Source organism: Scatophagus argus, chromosome 14 (genome assembly GCF_020382885.2).
Source record: "Scatophagus argus isolate fScaArg1 chromosome 14, fScaArg1.pri, whole genome shotgun sequence".
NCBI lineage: Eukaryota > Metazoa > Chordata > Actinopteri > Scatophagidae > Scatophagus > Scatophagus argus.
The window spans coordinates 19,658,847-19,679,796 of record NC_058506.1 but is presented as its reverse complement, the minus strand read 5'-3'; the positions used below and the strand labels follow the sequence as shown (position 1 = coordinate 19,679,796).

The window sequence follows — 20,950 nt, the reverse complement described above, 5'->3', positions numbered from 1 at the left end:
AGAAAACACTCCTTTGACCTCCTCCAAACTCTGCAGTAGCAGGGACGGCCTCTGGTTAAATGCTACGCAGAGTCTGTGCCTCCAGTGGGGGCTCACACATCAAAGGTGCCAAGGCAAACGGAGACAGCAACCATGTGTTTAGCCTCTGAGCTTGTCTCTCCAGAGGGAAACATTTCTCTAGTTTATTTTCTTTTTTCCTAAATTTTGGGAGTAACATGTGCCTGCAGAAATCTCTAGATGGCCACTATTTAGCCACCACCACACAAGCATCAGACAAAAGCTCAATATTTGTCTTCAGCAAGAAACCAGCACCAGACAAGGCCTAAAGTGCTAAACAAGTCTTTCTTTAAAACAAAAAAACAACTGGGTCCTACTCTTGCTACTGTCACATAATTCAATACCTAAAATAGACTTAGCTTTGTGTAATCCGAGGTTCACACTTTATGCTCATTTTGCCAAATTTCTGAGGCAATGTTGTGTTTCCAGCAGCAGAGGAGGGCCCCTGCAGCAAGGCAGATGGATTACACAGGAGAGGCTTAGGAAATGGATGTATTCACTGATCAATGTGTCAGCAGTGGTCTCTCCTCTCTTAAGTGCTGAAAGTAATCCGGAGTGATTTACAATATTGACCAGGAGGAAGGCCTCTGGAGCTGCCCGTTTCCAACTGTGCATGATCTGATGTAACTATCCCCCGTGCCCATCAGTTAATGGAAAGAAATGTGACCCAAGGCCAATAATTGTATGCAGTGAACATTGTACACACTAATAGGGGTCAGTGAGGAAATGAGGAAAAAAAAGATAAAAATGTTCTTCCCTCATCTTTCACTGGGCAAGAGATAAGGGTACAATATAGGAAGGGTGAAGTAAACAGAAGGAAGGAAGGCAGAACTTTTCCTGTGCAAATCAAATTTGCATCACATTATACTGCATCTCTACAACAGGCTTCATAAAACTGTAATTAGCGATCCACTGGGGCCTTAAAAGATGAAGCCAGTTAGCTTGGCATAGCATAAAAACAGGAAACGGGTGGGGGTGGCTAGTCTGGCCTCCAAACTCAGCAAACCTACTCAGGATAAGAACCTATAGACAATACTGGATGCATGAAAAGTGTACAACCGATGACCAGTGATAAGCAACGTCTGCAGACATTTTTATTCTATACTGTTGAATGGAATTTAAATGATAAAATTCAGTGATAGTCCACAAACAAATTACAAATCCTCACATAATTACTCACCAGAACTCGATCACCAACTCGAAGATCCTTCTCCCCACCTTTCTTGACAGAACCGCTGTCGGACATGTTGGATCCGGACTCGTTGCCTGTTTTCACCGCGCTGTTGAGCAGGCCTTCTCTGAGCGGCACCACCACCCGCTGGCCAGTGGGGGCGCCGCTGCCGCCCTGCTGAGTCTGATTCTGAGCAGAGACTGAGTCTGTGGAGTGGCTGTCGCTTCCCTCTCCGACCGGCTGTCGGGTGAGCTTGGAGGGTCGCGTGAAGATGCCCTGGAGGGGCTGGCACTCAAAGTAGCGCACTCCGCCCACCGAACCATCGTTTTTGCCAACTAGGTCATTCAGTATCACGCCTGCCCACTGGCCCGGGGCAAACTGGGTCTCCCCCAGGTAGGCAATGACTCCGGGTTTGACGCCGTTAACCCAAACCTGCTCACCGACTGTGTAGTCCCCCAAAACATCATCACCCTCCTCAGAGATTTTAGTTGGTGTGGTGGGCTTGAGTGGACAGTCTGGAGACAAAGAAAAACATTACAAATCTTTTGTTGTTGTCAAGCAGGACAAGAGTTCACATAAAGAAGCAAGGCACATGAAGATCAGTGAAACAAAACTGTGGCAAAATGTGCTTGAAGTCAACACTTCTTGTTGTAATGACATTCCCTCAGCTCCTCATTGGAGGATCAAGTTGTAAACACTGCATACACTGTGAGAACATCCTCATTCACAGTCCAGCAGAATCGCCTTCGCACCGGTCAGCCCGCCTGACCGTGTCATGTCTGTGTGGCAGCATCCAGCACAACAGTGCAAGATTAGGTGTTCTACTCTAATTCCTCCTTAAAAGTGGGTCAGAGAGAGACGGTATCTGTGACGTGGCGACGATGAACCCTGCCATGCTGCCTGTGATAACGCCTGTTTGACACATAGATGAGCTGGATCTCTGCTTCTTTCCACAGCAGCCTGTAAACTGAGTAGGGCACCATTAGCATGCGGTCTAGTGCGCCACACTGCCAGTGAAAGTCTGTGTTTATCTGTGTGTGTGTGTGTGTGTGTGTGTAGGAATGGTTGGTGCCAGGGCTGCGTCCCCGACACCCTGAGAGAGGGCCTGGGGCTCCAGAGGCCCCAATGGTTGTGCTTCACGGCTCAATTGCTGCCATATGTTGTGATGTGAGACTCATTTGGCACAAATGCAAATGGGTAAAACTTCAAAGGGGTTTGAACTTGATGAGAGTTCGAGAGTTTTTCGGAATGTGCTGCTTCTAGTAGTTTATTTTTGGGGAAAACTGTTGCCGACAATTTAGCTCAGTCCACAGAGCAAGTCTATTAAAGCTGAGCTGGGCGGCTGCAGGATACTGTGGTCTGTTGTCTGAATCAGGGAAAACAGGTTTGTTCTGTGAAACACTGCATAAATCAGCTGAGCAGAAATATTGACAATCATAACACAGGAGTGCTCTGGTCCCTCATTAGTCAGCAATGTGTCAAAATGAATGTTGCTCAGGGCAAACTGTCAGACAGCATCAACATCAGCCATAACTCACTCTGTGTTTGACCCATATTGCAGTGCCCTCTGCAGCTGGAAGCACAGCTGGATTATGAACTCCAACCAAAGCACCAGAGATGGAAATGTCCCTGTGACACCTTCCTGCTAACAAGGTCACGGTCCAACATATTTGGTCAAGGTTCAGTTTGTTCGTGATTTTTAATAAAGACTCTTCCTTTAAACAAGCTCTGCCTCATTGTTGGCCTTACTTACAGTTTAATTTTGACACATTCATTCAAAACCACCACAACAAACCAGGTTGCCCTGTCCAGGCAATCAGAATAAAAAATACAGAGTGGCTGCAGTTTAATACAAAATACTCTAATCTATGGGGGCTGACAAGGGCAAACGCAGCCCAAAACATTTCCACAAGAAACCTTTCAGAAATGATGCCAATTCATAAACATACGCAGACTTCCAGAACAAATAAAACAACAGACATGCAAAAGCCAAAATGAATACATTAACAGTCAAAAGTTGAGCCGTTCCACTGGAGGCTTGGAGATTATCTGTCCATTTTTGGTTTTAGACGGATTACATAGATAATTTACTCTTGCTGGGAGGCTTTCATTGCACTTACAGTATCATGACAGCTCGAGTAACACTGTCTTAAATAAACATGTCTCACTTCTCCCCCACTCTGTATATCTGCACAGTAACACAGGGCAAGCTAACTATGCTAATTACAGTCTAATTACTGAGGTGCGTCTTTATCCACACGCTACAGCGGCACAATAAATTCGCTCAACATCGACTAGACCGTGTAATATCACGAAACACAGACAGAGAAATCATATTACTGTGCTGCAATAAGTCGATTTCTACAAACTCCCTGACTGAAGTGTGTTTGCATCGCTGTGCACCTACATGCACTGAGAACAGAAGACAAACAATCATTTTTTTTGTAAGGAATATATCAGGTCAACCAATGCAACATGTGATCCTGGCCAGCAGACGCGGGGTTAGCGTTTAAAACCTGAGCGAACCCATGATTTGGGTTGCTGGGGCAACAGGAGAACGAGGGGAAAAGGATCCTCGACAGAAGGAAGACTGGAAACACAGGCCTTACTTTCACTATTGTGCTTGGCCACCTCCCACCACCATCTGAATCCCACTATTCATCAGCTCTGCACAATGAAACCTCCACAGCTTCCTCCCGTCCCTCCTCCTCCTCCCCCCAATTATCCCCCTCATCTCTCCCCACTTTGGTTACACACACACACACACACACATACACACATTTCTTTCTATGGCCTCTTTAACTCTGCTTTATTTATGATCATTTCCACAATAATGACTATCATCTTCCTCTAACTTGTTATTTTTGGTTTAAATCGGGCTCATCAGTTCCTCAAAGCTGATATTGTGTTGTTGTGGCAGCTGCGTGCGGCTGAGCAGCACAGACACTGACAGACGGGGAGGGCTGAGCTGGTTTTCAACTTTTGATTTGTTGTTTGTTTATCTGGACCAGCATTAAGGAAATCAACAACCAAAGTGTCGTGTCCTACACTTGAAGGGAAAAATCCAAACATTTAACCATCGTTTTTTGTTTGTGAGCACAAACAGCTTTCTTTGGTTTTCCTCTTCAAATGACCAATTTATTACCTTGAGGTCGGACTTTGAGTAAACCTTCAAAGCTGCCTTCAGTCCAAGCTGTGATCAAACACATTTCATTTCATTCCGTATGCTTTAAACAGCAGCAGAATCTTTTATTTTGTTACATGCTTGTATTTTGTTAATTTAGCTTCATGCTGCCAAGTTACAGAAGATCTGGTGCTTCACGTGGGCTACGAGACAAGGAGGAAGGATCTTCTTCCGCACTCAAAGATCAAAATAAAACTGATCTCAATTTCGGTGACTTTACATGTGGGAGCTCTGTGCAGTTTTCTAACAAAACTACATGATAGTCTCCAAAGAGGACAGAATGATTAATGAGTCAGATAAATAGCTCCACTATTCTGTGAGTGAATTTGATTTAATGACATTGTTTAGATGGACTGCATTGTCCTCCCTATTCAGACTTACACAGCGATGTCAGTCACTAACGTTGATATCAGTGAACTGCACACTACAGAATAACTGTTACTATGAAGCAGTTTTTTCACCAGGTAATCCATCACTTAACAGCTGTTATGTTATACACTCAAAGGTTTGAAAACATCAGAGGATCTTCTTGTGGTTTTGGGAGAGGTAGCTCTCTCTTTGATATCACTGGGTGTGTCCGGCTATTGTGACAATGCTGCAAAGAACTGAGCAGGTCTGATTTACTGTACGTCAATACTTCATCCACACGACTGATGCATTGATGTTAGTCCCTTTACTTGTCAGGTTTAATTTACTGTATAAGGCTGAAGCAGATATTCTCTTCCACCAATCAAAGTTTGTCAATTTAATTTCCCCTAAAATTAACTATTTTAAAACAGCAATCTTGATATAAAACCATATGTACCCTGACTGATTTTATCCACCCGCCCCTACCTTTGGGTTCATTTTTAGAAATGTTCTCAGGGCAATTGAGAGCTAGTAAAAGGTAAGCTGCTGCCACAGTAAGGATTACTAGTCCACCAGGAGAAGTTCTCTTTACGTTTTCACATCATTTGTAATCCTGCCGCATGTGCTGGTGCATCAGCTGTCTCAACGTACGTATCATTCACCCTAAACATCTCACACCTTCATGTGCTGCACCAATCAATATTACTGTATCAACAATGGATCACACAAGCTCGTGTAAAAGGGGTCTCAGGGGATCAAACCTACCCTCTGCAGTTAGACTCAGCACTGTGGAGAGTTTTAATGTCTTTCAGCTCCTTGCTTTGGTTTTACAGCTGCAGCTTTACTCTCTCATCACCTTTGTTTCAGATGCAGCCCTGATGAACCCACAGTACGCTACCTGCCCAGGACCAACCAGCAGACACACAGAGTTAGCTGTGACTAGCAAAGCATATTTGAGCATCTAGCAGCTCAGGAAGTAGATATCTTTCGCAGAGGTTGGTGGCGAGCAAACTGCGAGCTCAAATTAAGTGCTAATATTGCTCCATGCCTGCTGAATGTGTAAACACACAACTCTCTGCTCACATACTCTCCATTAAAAAAAGAACAAACTAATGCAGGTTCTAGTGGAGTTACAGAAGCTCCAGAGAGTCAAATAAGTGGTGGAAATCTGTCTCCTGAGAAACAAGCTTTCAAGGTCGCAGGAGACGTGGCATCACGAGAGGTGGCTCCTCTCCTTTATTTCCACTTGAACGCAGCTTGAAGGAAGGCTCACATACTCCCCCCTCTGTCCACACGGCCTTCTTCTGAGGCTGAAACAGTTCTCTAAATACAGTAACCTCTGCCAACTTCCGACACAGTGGCCCCCTCTCTCAATCTTCCCAGTCAAAACCAACAAACAGAAGGCTGGGATTTGGAGTTCGATGCCAGGTCAGTGTTTTGATTATCTGGGGCAGGAAACTTTAATCCCTGCATCTGCGAGCCGAGGCATCAGTATTGTCCCACCGGTATCTCATTAGCGTTTTATAGCCAACTTGATTTAACAAGAGAGGTGTCACTGAAAATAATAAACGAATCAAGACGGTCATGGATTAAAAACAGAGAGGTTGATTTTTCTTCATGTCTGTCCTTTTCTTGTGCTGTCAGTTTTTCAGCAGACATTAACTAACGTCACATCTAGAATTTAAGACAATTATAGTCAGAATTTCTCTCAGGATCTCTACAAACTAACCAAAATGTTATTTAGATAACCACAAATATGTTTAGATTAGCCACTAATTCCAACGCACCCGGTGAAAATTAAAATCCAAGATATTTCCAAATAAACTGCCAAAAGTGACGAATGAATGATGGATGTCCGTGATGTAAATCTCACCAGTATGATACAGTAGGCCATGAAACAGAGTGATGAGCACAAAGTGAAACATCATGCATCATCACTGCGTATTTCTCTTTTGTGGGAAAACAGGATGTGAGTAAACTAATGAGTTCATGTTTGGTACAAACAGTTTGAACCACAGACAAGCATTTAGACGAGCAGCCGCCACATAACGACGGCCACCTAACAGCTGACGGGCCTCGAGCAACAAGCTTCAGTCCCGCACGCAACATTAAGGGATTAGCTTTCCGAGCTGCGATGGCCGAGTTCGGGACGATTTCAGACACGATCTGAGCTGTTCTGCCTTCTGCACATGAGAGGAACAAAAATGACCTCCAGCCCGAACACAGACTTCAAGAGAATGAAAGCAATTTGTTGTTCTCTCAAAACGCTCATGAATGGATTTAACAGACCGAGGAAAAGAATGTGCTGCTTACACTTAGAGGTGATCAAACAGACTGCCAGGTAAAGATGCTGTAAGATTTCCACCTTAAATATCTGAAAACAACTAGAGCTTTGTTACATATTGTGTGGAGTTTTCTTACATTATCCTAAATGTTTCCAGTAAAGTTCACACTGAGAGAAATCTGTCATTTTGTTCAAGATGATGGTGGTCGCCTGTCACTGAAACTTCCAGGAAAGTCAGAATAAGTGAGGAAGGAAGGAAAGAAGGAAGGAAGGAAGGAAGGAAGGAGGGAAGGAAGGGAGGACATCGCCAAACTAAACTTAAAAATGTTCGTCCTCGTCCATGAAGATTTCTGCCTGAATCTCAAAGCAGTTTAAAGAAGGGTTTTAACGCGCTCCTCTTCAAAGAACTTTCTCTAACATCCAAAGCTTACAGAAGACTTCACAAGAGAACAAATAAGAACCTGAGCAGAACAGAAGTCATTTGCAAGCAGCCACTTAAGAAAACCAATAACATAACAAGAAATGACACTGCTGGCAGGGCTCTAAAGGCATTAGGAACACTGAAGGAAGACACTTCCTGTGTTGGAAGTGCTGATATGGCTACAGCTCTGCTCCCGTGAAATTCTTCAGCCAACATAAACCGTGACACACTTGATAAAAGGCGTCCCAGTGAGACACAAGCACACCATCAGCCAAAGAAGGCTGCCTATTCTTCTGCTGGGTTCACTCGGAGCTGGGAGCGGAGCTGTAACTCAGCACAGGCCGGTGGGACGGCGCTGTCATGTGAGCTAAAACTGACGAGGATAAACACTGCGGCTGCACTTAAGGGCGAGAACAGCTGTGATTACTTTTTTGCAGGCAGGAGTTGTAATTTTCATTCAGAGTGTTTTTCAGACACGTCTAATTTTGGTTAGTAGTCAGTTTTTCAGCAGCTCTGAGGGTCAACGTCGTGTATCCACATTTCACCTTTTCATTTCAGGATAAGGACATATTTCTGTAACTTCTACCAAAGCCCATTAAGAGATCAAAACCAGCAGTCCGTCTCTCCACACTTTACAACTTGCAAGTGCAACAGTGCGGTTCGCTGATGTTTCTTTAATAAGTTTTGGACAACAATGGAGTTTTGTTGGACAGAGACATACGATATATTGGGCTGTGCGTACACAGACTTCTTTGTAGGGTTATTTATTAGTGGTTTTGGTTCTTTAACTGGTTGACAACAAGAAAAATACAGAACACGCCGACTCTTTACATGCGTATTCTTCTCCAGTCAGTCTTTGTGTTGTGTGTTGCATTTTCAGACATGATAATCTCAATCCCCCCCCAAAAATGAATTCTCTGAGTGATCCTCATACTTGAAACTGAAGTTTTTCTACCCGCCCAGCAGTCACATATTCACTGTTGTTACTTCTGGTTCGGGAAACATCTAACTTCTCAATAGCTAAATGCTCAAATATGTTCACCAGCTAGTTGCTAACTTTGTCTATCTTCTGTTTAGTGCTGGACATTTAATATGCAGTGGCTTCGTCTGAGCTTTTCCAGCGAAAAAAGACGTAAAAACCAAAACCGAGCTGAATGACGTTAAAGCGGCAATAAGTCCAAGTGGGTTCGTACGAGTCATCCCCTTTTACGTTCCTCAATAATGAACAGAATTTTTAAGTTGAAACAAATGATTAGCGTAGTTTTAAAACATCACTTCACAGAAGGTAAAAAAAAAATGGCATAAAACCACAAAGTCTCAAAAGAACGGCTGCCATATACTGATGTAAAGTGAAAGTCCCTCTGGCTGAAACATTATTGTCTTTTAATTTCCATAGAAATACACCTCACTTTAAACCGAGAGTGATGATCCAAACTGCTCAAAACCTAACAACAAAAAAGTTGCACTGGAGAGCTTTGCAAATACAATGTTAGAGTATAAAGTTAAAGAAAATACTGCCAAGCTTCAGTGTGTGTGTGTGTGTGTGTGTGTGTGTGTGTAACTTATAAATAAATACACTGAACCACTTCCGGTGACGAGAATGAATAACTGAAAGACATGAATTCCCTTTATTTTCCATGGGGTCAGAGGGAGGAAGTCACTTACTGTCTTTAGGGACGACAGGGCTGGAGGTTCCACCCGCTGAGGTCCTTCCCACTGGGCTGGAATGCTTGGGCCCCCGGCCAGGGATTTTCAGTCCACTGGACTTGAGCATATTCATTCTACAGTAGCAGGGAGACGGCCAGGACCTGAGAGCTCCTCCCCGGGTGATGAAGGCTTGTGGATCAGGCACTAGATGTGGGAGTGGTGGCTGTCGCGCTCCATGTTTAGCTGTCAGGGTGAGGGGGCCATAAATAGGTGGGCAATTAAGACAAAAGACAGGTTTAAAAAAAATGGAATGAGGGATGAGCTAAATGATGCAGCGTTCAGGTGCACGCCCGTGTGTCATAAACCAGAAACCTTAACAAGGTGTCACGAGTAAAAGAAAAATGTTGGGAACCTCTGAAGGAATTTTTCTCTTCCGGTGTGATCTTTTACAGAGTGTGCCTTCCGTTTATATTTGCGGTCCTCCTTCCTTCTTAACTCGCAGAGAATCTGTTGGGATTTGTTTACATTCAGGGATCTGAAATACTCCCCCATACTGTTCCCAACTGGAACCAATAATGTGGGAGGCTGCACTGGTAAGCAGGGACCAGAGAAATATCACTCATTTTCCACTCATTTCTGGCAACAAAATGTGTTCACATTCGTGTTGCTGGCTGCTCTTCAAGAGGCAGAAACAGAAATGAATAAGACGTAGGCTCTATTCCAAAACTGTAACACTGCTGTAGTGCCCATGAGCAAAGAAACTCCTGGCATGTCTCAAGTTTAGCCGTGCCTTTGTTCTACTAGCTGCTTTAACAACTAGAAATCCAACTGCAACCTCTAAAAGCCTGGTATTACGATCACTCTCACAAACATTTGTCACAGTAAACGTATCATTAACACCCCACTGCCTCTTATATCCCTTCATGGTTCATTCAACTTATCAATTTCAGCAGAGTAATAATATGACAGAGCCAATGTAGGCCGGTGCCCAAGTGGAGCATGGCCTACAAATCATGGCCCAAAAAGCCATTAAAAAGATATAATGCTGTTATAGCCTACAATAAACAACACACATCTGGCTGAGGCTTTTAAACTAGACAGTGTGTTCGGGAAGGAAGCGAGCAGATTTCAGATATAATCATTTGCCAACATATTTACTCCCATGCAGATAATGAAAAAACATTTTAGAGCAGTCATCCCTATTAAACCTGTCTCAGCTTTAAGTGAAGTGGAAAAATAAGGCCTTTGGATGTCGGCTGCTCTCATTCCCATATGCCTTAAGGTATTCTTCACGTTGGCCTGACTTCATTTTCCCAATCGGCACCTGATTTTAGTAAAATAATAATAATGACAGGATGGAGTGATAATGCGCACCTCAACAACATGTAACACAACGCCAGTTTGATCCATTGTTGTAGCTACTGCGGCAACGTGCTCCAGACTGCCCTTCACTTCAACCCCCACCAGTCCCTCCCAGCGAAAATGGCATAAAAGCATACGAATACAGGAAAATACTCACCTTTCTATGTGAAATCAGAGCGTCCGAGCGGTGTCCGACAGCCGGCCAACTTTGAATTTTCTTCCCAGGAAAGGGGGGGATTAGTGGTTGCCACTCCCTGGGATGCAAATATGGATGCTGAGCACAAACTGAAAGGGAGAGTCCGCGTGGATCAGCGGATGATGGCAACAACTGCACAGAGTCAGCAACAGACCGGCGATGGCTTAGCAGTTAGCCTGCCGGTTCATTTTTCAGGGCGATAGCTAAAGCAGCCACCGGAGAGCCAAGAGAATCGACATGTATCGCCGTTTGGTAGCCGAAACACAGGCACACACGTCCCGGTGGTTTCCGAAATGAAACGCAGCATCAGCAACACTCAAAAGCAACTTTTCTGTTGTCTGGCTCTGATTAAACAGTCTCGATCTGGAGTCCCGGGTAACCTCGGCTAATTTTTCGGCCTCTTCTCGCGCTGATCGGTGTTCCCACAGCGGTGTGGGTTTGTGGGGTTTAGCACAGCCTCCCTCTGACTCAACCCACCGGCTAGACTGAACAAAGGGGCTGGGAAGCAGAGCCTCCTGGGGGTATGATGAGAGTAAACTACAGTCTCGCCTATCTTCATGACGTACTCCGTTAAAAAGTATGGCTATTTAAACCGGCCCGTGATTGTCGGTCATATACACGACTCTCATAGCATGACTCAACACCATTTCCTATAATTGGTACAATTGTTTTGTTCGGGATCAATAAAATGGGTAAAGTAACATTGATGACGCGGTTCCCCGTGTTCTTTAGCCCCCTTTGATAGTGCGTCTTCAACTGAACAGCATCCTGTGTATCAATTATATAAGTCAGTTTACAAGAATACGGTGCTGTTTAAAACACTATACCTACGCCGAAGTGAGTTCTGGTCTACTGTTTCATTATAAGGTCTGAATCCACATAAAAGTACACTGTATTTTGCCAGCAGTTAAGGGGGCCTTAAAATAGAGAAAATTCTGTTTGAAGTTTGGTGCAGAGATCTCTGAAACCAAACACAGGTGCGCTTTGGACAGCTAATATATGGCAAAATGATAGGGCCAGTCTGGCAGTTAATACTCGATGACCACGGTCAACACATGAACCCACACGCAAGCGTGGACGATTCATTCTCATATTTCTTTCATACAGTGGGAGGGACCAAGCTAGTCCATATGGGGCTCTCCGGCTTTTCTGTCTGGTCCTTTAAACGTTTGGATTGGCCAGTTGACCCAGAAGTCGACACCGGAGAACACTGGGATTGGTCAGCTTGTCTGCTCCTGGGCGGGTCCCAGTTTGACAGCTGTACCGCGAAATAGAGACCTCACCTGCCGCATCGAGTCTTTACATCCACCTTCACTGTCTGCTGTGCTTTGTTTCACAGTAACACCACCTTCTTGCGGTGCAGCTTACCATTTGCTTTACATTTTTTGTCTCTGTAGCCCACAGTACACTTAATCACATTACTAATGTTATGAACCGCACAACAAAAACCGACACTTAACAGCATTTTTCTCTTGACCACTAGAGGTCGCTAAAGCTCTATAAATGAGCCACCACAGTGTGTCGTTTATGGAACTGTCTACCTGTCTGAAGGAAGGTCAATACACGTGAAACTAATGTAAGTACTGAGGTGATTATACTTTGGAGCGCATACGTGAAGCTAATGTGAATGATTAAACGGAGGAGGTGAGAAGGAAAAACCATTACAATACAAATTCACGGATCCTTCATATTTCCACAAAGCACTATTTCCTTATTGCCACTTGGATGCGGCAATAACATGTTTAAACATCTCTGACATTTTAATATTAATAAATCTGCTTTTCTCTGATTGCCCAACGCAACTGAAAACTAAACTGATTCACTGAAAACGTAACATTTTTCATTTCTAAAAATAAGTGCAGGTAAAGCTCTTTTTTTCCAGTTTAAATATGATTTAATTTAGTTCTGAAATTCTTTTGAATAAATTATCTATTTTCAGTTTTCACTTTAATATATATTTCGATCTTTGAGGTCTTATTTTCTCAGTTGCAGATTTTGTATTTTTAAATTAACCTTCTTTTATTTTTTCACAGTTTCAAATATTATTTCAGGTTTCAGATTTTTTTTGTTCACTTACGGGTCCCATCTTGTCAGTGCCAAAGCTTTGGCACGGATCTGGCGTGGGGGGCGTGGCTTCAGCTTAGAGGCGCGTGCAATCATAGATATGAATGACTCCACGCTTTCTATACACCATACTCACATTACGGGCAATGCAAAAACTGACGCCATTGATAAGGTTCTGTTTAGCAAGCCGTTTTAAACCGAACCTGGCACTAATCGCAGCATAAGAACAATAAACGATGCCCGATTGTGCAGTTCACATCTGACGTTTCCCACTTTCCACTTGCAACAGTGAACGCCGCAAAGTATTGACTCGCCGTGGTGTTGGCGCCCCCAGGACAGCCGGGAGATTGAAATGTCGGCTAGATACTTTGAGAAAATATCCCAAGTGTTATACTGATGATTAATTTAGGGGCATATCTTGGCTAAAGCTGGAAGTTAAGCGTATGACTAGCAACAGCTACGAATAAAACGCGGTCACACCTGAAATGATAGTCAGGATAACAGGGTACTTGGCAATTGCAACCAAACTACATTAACAAAAACAGCAATTTTACTGAGCAGAACACAGGAGTTGCTGGAGTATCCCTGTCTCGATAAATAAACAATGAATTATTGGATTATTGCACTGGCTTGATTAAATGATTGAAGTTGACTTAAATCCAGACTCCATTGACAAAAACAGTAATTTAGCCGAGCAGAACAGAGGAGCTAGCGATGCACCGCTGCCTCGGTGACAGTGACAGTGACATTTGACAGTTTCTGGGGTTTATAAAACGTTTCTTAATATCTTGTTAAGGACTTGCTGCAGTAGTCATCTCTCCCTCCATGCTGACCGGGACCTGAACACGAGCCTGGACAGACAAACTATCACAATCACAGCGCGTTAAATTACCTGCCTTCCGTTTCCACCATACTGCTTCCGTTTCCGCTGTACTCTCTCCGTTTCCACAACAACGTACTTTCTCTCACACAGGTGTACATTCTTCTTTTACATACATTTTCTTCTTACATACATATAATATTTATAATATTAAATGTATATATTGAATTCATGTGCGTAAGAGCAAAATGTATGAATATGAGAGGGAAAATGTATGAATGTGCTCATTAACATACATGAATATGACAATAAAAATATGTAGGTGTAAGATTAAAAATACATTAATGTGAGAGGAGGATGCATGTGTGTGAGAGGGCCAGAGTGAAATATGGCTCGTAAGGTTTGGTTCCCTTTACATTTGGTTATCATCACCACTGATGAGACTTAAGCGTGTCCACATTATTTCTCTGTCTATCTTTAACTTTTCTCCTTAGTCTTAGATCTCCTTTCTTTGTTCTTCTTCCTTGTTCTTTATTCATTTCTTGTTCTTTGTTCTGCTGTCTTCTTATTTATTTGTCTACTTTTGAATTCTTCTGTCTTTGTTTTACTTCCTTTCTCTGTACTTTTTCACCTCCTTTCTTCTTCATTCATTCATTGTTCTCACTGTTTTCTTTCTCTGTCTTGTACTTTTCTCCTTCCTTCCTCCTTCCTTCTTGCTTCATCCTTCCTTTCTCCTTCCACAACAACAACAACAACAACAACAACAACAACAGGAACAGGAACAACAGGGGGTCCCATTTGGGGCAGCGACGGGGGAAATTTTAACTTTTAAATTTTTATTAAGAAATTAGAACTGAAAAAAAACCAAAAAAATAAAATTGAGTACAGTGTCGGATTTTTCTGTGCTCATAATCGAAAGTTCCACTTTGGAGTTCAAATCTTTTTTCAGATCAATGAAAATTAAGGCCCTGATTTGACTCCTTAAATAAACTCATCTGCTGTCATCATCTGCTGTTTGCCTGTTCGAATTAAAATGATCAGAATCCATGTAACTGCCTCTCTATCACCATCTAGTGACATAAGAGATGAACTACACCCTCATCCTTGGATAGGTGCTCTTGACCCTTAATGAACTCCAAGGCAAACAGGTAAATACTGGAGAGACTGTGAAGTGGAGACCATGTAGATCTCTTCTGCACATTTCCTGTCCTCAGTACATTCTGGAGTGAAATATTCAAATTATTCAACAAAGTATTTGGTCTCAGGATCCCAGGAGACCTGCTAGGCATACTCACTGTGGCCACTGCTGGCAGATGCCAAAAAGAAAAGCAAGAACACTGAACTGACTCATCTCATGACAAGTGGCAATCAATAATCAAAGCAATCTACTCAATGGAAAAACAATTTTCGTGCTGAGACTGCAAGATGTGAAATTTATGGAGAGGTGGTCAATTTGTTTGAAAGCAACAGGAGAAGAGTGGCTCCGACCTGAGGGACAGATACAGTCTTCAGTCTTAGTGCTTTGGATTTATCCTTTGTGTGTTAACAACAGTTGTGTTTGTTGTTTATGTTCATCACAATCTGGTCTGAAACAGAGTCAGGAATTCTGTTATTTGTTCATTCTTTTGTCCTGTAAGGATTGCGACATTATGTGCTTCAGTGAGGACAACCTGACAACAGCTCATCAGAATTCAGCTGTGGGAACAGTTTGTGTTTGGATCTTTCCTGTTTCAACATGACAATGCCCCTGTGCACAAAAACACTTGCATAAAGAAATCTTTCTCCCAGTTTTGCAGAGAGGAAATTGACTGGGATGAATTGACTCGCCGACTGGAAGCCCAGCATTACCGAACATCATCGCTCGATTTCACCAGGGTTCATGTGGCTGAATGGGAGCAAATCCCGGCAGCCAGCTCCTAAAATCTTCTGGTAAGCCTTCCCAGAAGAGTGGAAGCTGTTACAGCAACAGATCAGTACTCATGCTTTTGGAATGACATGTACAGTTCACGTGTCCACATATTTGTGTCCATGCTTGGAGAGCTGACACCACCATAAGTTTGTCTGGTGTTGCTGATGATTATTATGCATCATTATATTCTATATTCCTGTCGTTCATTAATAGTAAGTGACCCCCAGCCAGTCACAACAGCCTAACAAAAGGTCTCTGGCTGACCTGAGCTGCCTCATTAACATGCAGCGTGTCCAGATAATGGCCCTCTGTGATTTGTAATAATGGCTCAGTGTTTCTGAATGTGTGGACGTTGCCCTCTCAGTCCACTTCACATAGGGAAAGTGACTGGATTACAGGCTAATCCCATTATGATGCTGCTGCTACGTGAGGTCCGGTTTGAGAGCTTAGAAACTAAAGGCTCCAGCTTCAGGACTCGATCAGCAGCAAACCGGGTGACTGCAGCTACTGACAGCTGACACACATAAACAGTTTGGGTGACTGACAAGGCAGAGCATGTCTCTTTATCTGTCGTCCGGAGACACGCTGACATGGTATGTATGATTTGTTTTTGTGATCTGATGTTTATGTGGCTCTCGGCATCAGCAATCTTCAAACGGACAACCCAGCAAACAGCTGACGGATGATGATGTACAGCAGCGATCGACGGCAGCCAAGTTTGGTGTCAGCTTGAATGAGCAGTAAATTCACAATGTGTTATGGCAGGGTGCTTGTATGGAGTCAGAAATGTGCTGTGAAAATAATTCTAGATTTTTAAAAAAGAGAGAAAAGGTTCATTTTATAAAGGAAATTAGACTTAACAACAACAAGTGAATGAACAAATGAATACGGACTGAATCAATGAACAAAGTCATGAATTCAATGTCTGAGCAGATAAAAGAATAAGAGGACAAAGAGGAACGTGAGAAGGAAGAAAGACTTAAGGAAGGGAATAATAAATCGAAATAAGGCCCACACAAACACACCGTTTAGTCTGCTAGCACTCTTCATCATCACGCAAGTGTCACGCAGAGGGAAAAGTCTGCTGAGAAATACAACATGAAAGAATGAAACAAGAGAGTAGATTAAATTCATTTCACACAAAAATAAAATTAAAAGCATTCAGATATTTTCTTCTTAAATCTTTCCTCCTTTCTTCATTTCTCTTGCTTCAGGCTACTTCATTCCATTGCTGATTTTAATTAAAAAAATAAGCTCAAAAGCAATTTTTTGGGAATTCAACAGACTGAAGAGAAACTCTGTAACATGAAAGGATAGCTGCTTTTTTAACTCTTCTTTCTTTCATTAAAGTCACAGGACACTTGCTGAATTAAACATTTTTCACTCAAATACACAGGAAACTGAAATATTCATACTAGGGTCTGCTGAACATTTTGTTTTTCAGGACCGAGCTGCTGCCGAGGGGTCTGTTCTGGAGAAATGACTAATGAGACAATGATTAACCTGACTGGCACTGAGGATGCATGTGCATGTGTCAGTGTCAGTGTGTGTGTACATGACAGGAGGTGAAGGTCTGCACGGCCGACAGAGAGCATCTGACCCAGACAGAGACGAGGGACAGTGACAGAGGGACAATTTGCAGGGACGCACACTGTAACGCTGTCCTGCATTATTGGCGTCTTTTGCAAGTGGGTGGCATTATATCACAACTGAAAGGATTGTATTTCTTCTTGAAAAGCATCTGGCTCACTTGGTCCAATGCAGCCAGCAGTGTATACAGTAAGTGCCATTTACAAGTATAGCAGCGGCAGCACAGCAGCTGCGACTATGTCAAGGTCTGAGGAAGCAGCCAGAGTCTGATACAGCAGGCAAAAATAATAAAAGAAAACAATTTTTTCGACTGGAGAAGCAGGAGCAGGTCCAGCAGAAAACCCACTGGAGAATACAATCTGTACCCGCTGCAGGCACTACTGTGTCTTCATACTCTACTACCTCATCCTTTGTTCCAGCTGCAACTTCAGCTCCTGCAGCAAACCAACATAATCAAATCCTCAACTAGTCCAGCATCTGGCATTTCCACATAACCTGCGGCACTCTCAGGTAACGCATGAAAGTGGCCTCTGCGTGTGTGTGTGTGTGGCTACTGTATTTCCAGGTGAAAAGATGTGTATGAGGTATGAGCAGCAGACCTGGAAAAGGACTTAGAATATAACACCATTAGAGGGACGGACGGACTGGTTTGTGTGGCAGTTGGAGCTGCATTTAAATATCGAGTTTTCAAATTAGCTTACGAGACCACTAACAAAGGAGTTTGAAAGAGCCGAATCACTGGCTGCAGCTGCTAAAAAAACACACACACAAAAAACAAAACAAACAATGTGGAATTTTGACAATAATCTGGGATATAATATAATCACAAAACACAAAACCAAAACTGAACCAAATAGGCGGGAGAGAGTTCAAAATCTTTGGCTAAGAAACAGTTGGGACACAAATAGCCAGCAGTGCATACAGGCTGTTGGTGTTTGTATGTGGGCTGTGCTGTTAACTGACATCTGTGGATTAATGATCCACTTTTAAAATTCATTTTTAATTAGGTGCTCATGTTAATTTTTCTCCTCTTGAAGTTTCTGGTTTGAGTTAAAATGTGTTTCAGTATTGTTAACTCGATCAGCACGTCAGCTTGCTAGCTGATAATGTTGATGCAAAGATCAGAGGACATCAGTCTCTAAACAAGAGCATCAGCAAACAAGCGATGACCATTTTCACAAACTGTTCTTCCTGCCACTGTTCGCTAGCTAACATTAGTTAAGCTTAGGTAGCATTTGGCGGTACATGTTACTGCAGCTGTTTCGCCAAGTTAGCATGCCTGGCAGCTAGCATGCTAACAAAGCCCAAAACAGTTGCCATGAACAACTGGCATAAATTCCACACAGAAGCAGAAGAAGAATCAGCTTTATTGACAGTATATATATTTTTACATACATACACTGAATTTTTTTCTCTGCATTTAACCCATCCTTGTTGAACACATGTGCAAATTGGGGGTCAAGTGCCTTGCTCAAGGGAGCACATTAGCCAGCTAATGGGGGTGGGGGGGCAGTTTTCTCATTAATCACTCCACCACACCCAAATTTTTACTGCCCGTCCAGTGGGGGTATTGAACCAGCGACCCTCCGATCACAGGCTGCTGCTCCAATGTCTTGGTGACAGCTGCCCCCAAAGCTGTTATAGACAAATTATTGTTTGTGAGTTCAACAGTTGGTTCATCTCTGTGTTTGCTCTTTGGTCTCCTTCATCATAGCCGTTGCCATGGCATCAGCAGCTCTGGAGCTGATGGGCTTCTTCCTGGGCCTGCTGGGGATGCTGGGGACCCTGGTTGCTACTGTCCTGCCGTACTGGCAGATTTCTGCCCACATCGGTTCCAACATTGTCACAGCCGTGGCCAACATGAGGGGCCTGTGGATGGAGTGCGTCTACCAGAGCACAGGGGCCTTCCAGTGTGAGACCTACAACTCCATGCTGGCCCTGCCCTCCGACTTGCAGGCCTCTCGCGCCCTCATGGTCATCTCGATTGTGCTGTCTATCCTTGCCATCGCCGTGGCAGTCCTGGGAATGCAGTGCACACTCTGCTTGGAGGGATCTGGTGCAGTTAAGAGTCGTGTGGCAGGCGCCGGCGGGGGCTTATTCCTTGCCGCGGGCTTCCTAGCACTCGTACCAGTGGCATGGACCACACATGAGGTGGTCCAGACCTTCTACCGACCCAACTTACCTGCCAGCATGAAGTTTGAACTGGGGGAGTGTTTATATGTTGGTCTGGCCTCTGCACTCATCTCCATGCTGGGAGGAGGGATGCTGTGTGTGTCATGCTGCGAGGAGCAGGATGGCGGCCGTGGGAGACGGCATGGCGGGGGGTATCCATATCCAGTAGGAGGCGGCACGCTGGGCACAGGGGCACGGACAACCTCTCAGACCTACCGCAATCCCACCCTGCAGGTGGGAGGCATCAACACAGCCAGCAGGGGGCAGACGCTGGTCCGTAGTGCCAGTGGCAGCTCCCACTCAAGTACACATGGAGTCCAAGGGGCCAAGAAACCCACTGCAGCAGGATATGACATCACAGGATACGTCTGATGTCACTCTGTCCATCACAAATGTAGATGTGGTCCTTGGACAACTTAGGTTTGACTAAATGTGTTTATATAGTGTATTTAATGTTGTCACTATATGCTTGATGGAGCAAAAAGACAAATGGAACACATGACATACAAACTAGAAATGAATTTTAAGATTTTCTCTAAAAGTTTGTTGAATAAAATACCATGGTGGAATGTCATGGGGGGTGGGTGGGGTTAACCAATACAGTTTAAAAATTTTTCTCTGTAAATTTTTGATCTTTTTTTTAAAATTGTACACATTTCTAAGTGTTGGTTGACACATTTTATTACCTCAACAGCAACTTGTCTGTGCAGCACATCCGTGCATGCTTAAGATAAAACGACCCTTTTGTTTGGCACCACATGGGGCCTGCTGACCAAATACAAAATGTTTCGATTGGAGGTGTACGTAAAACCGATATTACACTCTAGTTTAAGTAATATAGAAAAGACATTTGATATTGATGGTATACCTGCAGTAACTTTTACTGGGGTACGGTAACACCACTTGGACAAAACTGCAACGAACTGCAGTACACTGTGGTACTAGAACCTGAAGTAATAGTAATACTAATTTAAGTTTAATTATGATTATGATTACTTTTACTAATGATTATTTTGGATGGCAGCGTGTGACTGTCTTTTATTGCATATCAATTTTTATTTATATTTTTATGTAAATATATCAGTGGTGGTGGTGTATTTTGACCATATTTGAATATAATATATATTTTAATTATTGCCCTGAGATGTACACAAAGATCCAGATTACAATACAGAAATTTACTGTCATCATTTTATACATATGGCCAAAAAAAATGTTCTTTTTGGTACATGATCCATGCAGACATTGACTATTTAATAAAAATAAATAAAAAGTTAGAATTGTACATAAAATTCAATGAATTTTTTAAACATTTTGACTTTTGACGTGTTTAGTAACTCTTCATTATTTGGACAGCCCAGTGTTGACACTCAGCTATTTGCTGCATCCATGCATAAGGAGTCATGATCCAAAACCTGTCGTGACACGGACCAGAAACAAAGCTGTGACAGTAACAACTTGATCTCCACACTTTCCTTCTTCATCAGAGGAACAAACAAGCTGTTTGCCGTTTGCTTGTTGATGAAACAACCTTCTGTCAGCCGAATCAAACAAAACACATCAAACGGGTTTCAAGTTTGCTTTTCATTTGTAAATAAATGAAAACTTTTCTGATTGAATATTTTCCTCAAAAACACTGTTGCATTAAACATACCATGAATATGATGTTAGTGAGCGCCATAAATAAGGATGGATCAGACAAGCTAGCTGCGTCCCAGTTGTTCA

At 43.1% G+C, this 20,950-nt stretch overlaps 2 protein-coding genes across 5 annotated transcripts in view; one reads left to right on the top strand and one right to left on the bottom strand.

The window, feature by feature from the left end:
* clip2 (CAP-GLY domain containing linker protein 2) overlaps nucleotides 1-13,699 on the bottom strand; it is a 34,165-nt gene extending 20,466 nt beyond the window's left edge. The window contains exons 1-4 of one of the 3 annotated variants that reach the window (XM_046411785.1): nucleotides 13,627-13,699; nucleotides 10,632-10,759; nucleotides 9,131-9,355; nucleotides 1,238-1,743 (exon numbers count right to left, since the gene is read on the bottom strand). In XM_046411785.1, the coding sequence (XP_046267741.1) occupies nucleotides 1,238-1,743; nucleotides 9,131-9,245 (621 nt within the window). In that variant the 5' untranslated portion in view covers nucleotides 9,246-9,355; nucleotides 10,632-10,759; nucleotides 13,627-13,699. Of the gene's footprint in view, nucleotides 1-1,237; nucleotides 1,744-9,130; nucleotides 9,356-10,631; nucleotides 11,289-13,626 lie in introns of those variants that run through there. The other 2 variants (XM_046411786.1, XM_046411787.1) reach the window with 2 other exon arrangements.
* Nucleotides 13,700-15,874: 2,175 nt separating this feature from the next.
* Nucleotides 15,875-19,709, top strand: cldn2 (claudin 2). Of its 2 annotated transcripts, none has more exons than XM_046411838.1 (3): nucleotides 15,875-16,056; nucleotides 17,473-17,563; nucleotides 18,768-19,709. In XM_046411838.1, exon 3 carries the CDS (start codon nucleotides 18,776-18,778, stop codon nucleotides 19,595-19,597), a length of 822 nt encoding a protein of 273 aa, XP_046267794.1. In that variant the 5' UTR covers nucleotides 15,875-16,056; nucleotides 17,473-17,563; nucleotides 18,768-18,775; the 3' UTR covers nucleotides 19,598-19,709. The 2 variants fall into 2 exon arrangements, with proteins under 2 accessions (XP_046267794.1, XP_046267793.1); XM_046411837.1 differs by lacking the exon at nucleotides 15,875-16,056 and adding an exon at nucleotides 17,086-17,242.
* Nucleotides 19,710-20,950: the final 1,241 nt, after the last annotated feature.

Excerpts from the sequence above, each read along its gene's own strand:
- cldn2 (XM_046411838.1), top strand. The coding sequence starts at position 18,776 with ATGGCATCAGCAGCTCTGGAGCTGATGGGCTTCTTCCTGGGCCTGCTG.